General features: G+C 38.9%; 1 protein-coding gene across 1 annotated transcript; it reads left to right on the top strand.

Annotated features, from left to right (window-relative positions):
• Positions 1-714: 714 nt before the first annotated feature.
• Positions 715-1,656, top strand: LOC110216330 (olfactory receptor 2A5-like). Its single transcript, XM_020998133.2, has one exon. The coding sequence runs from the start codon at positions 715-717 to the stop codon at positions 1,654-1,656; it is 942 nt and encodes a 313-aa protein (XP_020853792.1).
• Positions 1,657-3,180: the final 1,524 nt, after the last annotated feature.

Genomic DNA, 3,180 nt, shown 5'->3' with positions numbered 1-3,180 from the left:
CTTTGGGCTCTGAGTATTTCCTCTGGCCATCCCCCATGTCTGCAATGCTCTCCATCATCCACTCCAACTACTGATCTCTCTGGCTTCCTTTAAGTCCAACTAAAATCTCACTTTTTATAGGAATCCTTCACCAACCCATCTTAATTACAGTATCTTCCCTCTGTTAATTATTTATTATTTTTCCTGTATGTAGCTTGTTTGTACATATGTATTTGCATGTTGTTGCTGTCTTAGATTGTGAGCTCCTTGAGGCCAGGGACTGTCTTTTGCTTCTTTTTGTATCCTCAGCACTTAGCATAATGCCTGGCACATAGTAGGCACTTAATAAATGTTTATTGAATTGAATTTCATCTATTTACATTTGAGTAAACCAAGGAGGTAGAGAGGCTGCCCAAGTTCAAAGAGATGAGGTCAGATCCATAACTTGAATCCAATCCTCTGACTCCAGAGCCAGAACTTATTCCACTGCACCAAGGGAAACATACATTTGCTATTAGCCAGCAGCAATTATCTTCCTGAGCCTATCTGAGGTGTATCTTACATTATATTTTCTTCTTATTTTGCTTGGATCCTAAAAAGAAACACTAACATCTCCAAATCTGAGTGTTTTAAGATCTAGAGAACATGAGGAATAGCACCTAACCACTATAATTTAATTCAGTAAATAACTAAGATTCAAAAATATTTCTCAGCTTGACTACCTGTCACAGGAGGATGTGGAAAAATCAAACATTGGTCACAGAATTTATCCTTCTGGGATTTCCCATCCGGCCAGAGATACAGATATTCCTCTTTCTGCTGTTCACCTTGTTCTATGCTCTCACTCTTCTTGGGAATGGCATCATCCTGGGACTCATCTGTCTGGACTCTCATCTCCATATTCCCATGTACTTCTTCCTCTCACATCTGGCCATTGTCGACATTTCCTACGCCTCAAACAATGTACCCAAGATGCTTGGGAACTTACTGAACAAGGACAGAGCCATCTCCTTTGCTCCCTGCATAATGCAGATCTTTTTGTATTTGGCTTTTGCCCATGTGGAGTGTCTCATCTTGCTGGTGATGTCCTATGATCGCTATGTGGCAATCTGCCACCCCCTCAGATATACTGTCATCATGAGCTGGAGACTGTGTACTACTCTGACCATCATTTCCTGGGCATTCAGCTTCCTCCTGGCCCTGCTCCATGTGGTCCTCATTCTGAGACTGCCCTTCTGTGGACCCAGGCAAGTCAACCACTTTTTCTGTGAGATCCTGTCTGTGCTCAAACTGGCCTGTGCTGATACCAGGCTTAACCAACTGGTTATCTTTACAGCCTGTGTGTTCATCCTAGTTGGACCTCTCTGCTTAGTCCTGATCTCCTACATGCGCATCCTCTATGCCATCCTCAGGATCCAGTCTGGGGAGGGACGAAAGAAAGCATTCTCCACCTGCTCCTCCCACCTCTGTGTCGTTGGGCTCTTCTTTGGAAGTGCCATCATAATGCACATGACCCCCAATTCCAGACATCCTGAGGAGCAGCAGAAAATCCTCTCCCTGTTTTATAGCCTCTTTAACCCTATGTTGAATTCCCTGATCTATAGCTTGAGGAATGCAGAGGTGAAGGGTGCTCTGAAGAGAGTGTTGGGGAAGGAAAACTATTCCCAGAAGATGTGACTTGCTCACAAACCAGTTCCAATTAATTGGTATTCTTCCTGCTGTTTCATCTGTCTGAGTACAAACCAAAGTTGTCTGCTTTCTCTGACCAGATAATTCTAGAGACTCTGGATCCTGCACTGTTTTTCTCCTAGAAAATTTATTTTTATCATATTCTCCCCATTTAGCTACAGTAATTTTGATATTGCTTTTTACTTAGGGTTTATGTTTAAATCCTTTTTTTGTGTGTGTACCTAAAGAGGGATTCAAGATGTGAAGCTTATATTGGGTTTATGTCTCATGCTCAGTAATAACTAATTGCTTCTAGAGGTCAGAGAAATTTTTTAAAATGTCACAAACGATATAGAGAGCCTATGAGCCATAGATTCATTGATCACGATCTCATCCTCCCATCTTGATCCCAGATTTGGATTTCCTTCTTGTTTTCCTTATATTTTTTTTCCTTTTCATTGCCAAAGGACTTTAGTAGAAGCCTGTACCTGGTGTATTATCCAACCCTGGTGGGACTTCATATATTGTTGGTCCCATGACTTATTAATCACATAATCACCTGTCTTGCTAAGTTACCTGAACAGAAGGTATTTCTCATGCCTTCTGATAGCATGTAGCTACCTCTTCCTTCAGTCTCCTCTGGATGGAATATTCCTCTACCCCCCCTACTTGCTTACAAAGCACTGTCCTCCCTCCTAATGGTGGATCTGAGAATTCAAAGAGGCCTTAGAAGTCACTTCATCTAACCTCCTAACCCAGGCAAGAATACTTCGATTGTATGAACCTTGGATGTATTACTGAACCATATAATTATGTTATTGTTGGAGAGACCTTTAAGGTTGGTTAAAAACCTACTGTCTCAGACATCATGGCTATTTGTTTTGCAACTTCTTTAATTCAATAATGTGTGATATTATGTATTAGTTATCTATGTATATGTTTTAGTAAATGTAAGGCTCCTAAAGCCAATGACAATGTCACTTTTATATTTATGTCCCCATCAGCTTGCACAACGTGTGTCACACAGAAGGCATAAAATAAATAAATATTAATTAATTTGCCTATTAAATTATCAACTCCATAAGTGTGTCTGAATTGATTTTTTTTTCATTTCCACCAGCTAAGGACACTATGGTTCATATAGTAAATGCATAATAGAGATTATTTGAATAAATGTTGGAGGATATTTAGATAAATGTTTGGAGGACAATCTAGTGTGAGCTCAAAGCAAACTGGAAATTTAGGTTAAAAAATTATCCAATTATCCAAAGTAAAAATCATGAAGATTAATGTAATATACCTGTAGGACAGAAAATGTTGTAACTGTCTCAAGATTATTTATATTCCACAAAAAAACAGAATCTGAGTTCAATATTCCAGGAAATCATTAAACAAAATTTCCTGAAATTAAAAAAGAACATTGAAATGCAAATAGAATTCACACAAACCCAATGAGGAAAAAGTAAACATTGTATGTGCCTAACTATGTTACATTAAAATTGAAGTCCATCATTAAATAATGACAAAAAAATT

This window comes from Phascolarctos cinereus, unplaced genomic scaffold (genome assembly GCF_003287225.1).
Source record: "Phascolarctos cinereus isolate Bilbo 61053 unplaced genomic scaffold, phaCin_HiC Scaffold_1;HRSCAF=81, whole genome shotgun sequence".
Taxonomy (NCBI): domain Eukaryota; kingdom Metazoa; phylum Chordata; class Mammalia; order Diprotodontia; family Phascolarctidae; genus Phascolarctos; species Phascolarctos cinereus.
Note: the sequence above shows the minus strand (reverse complement) of the source record. Positions and strands in the feature narration are given on the sequence as shown.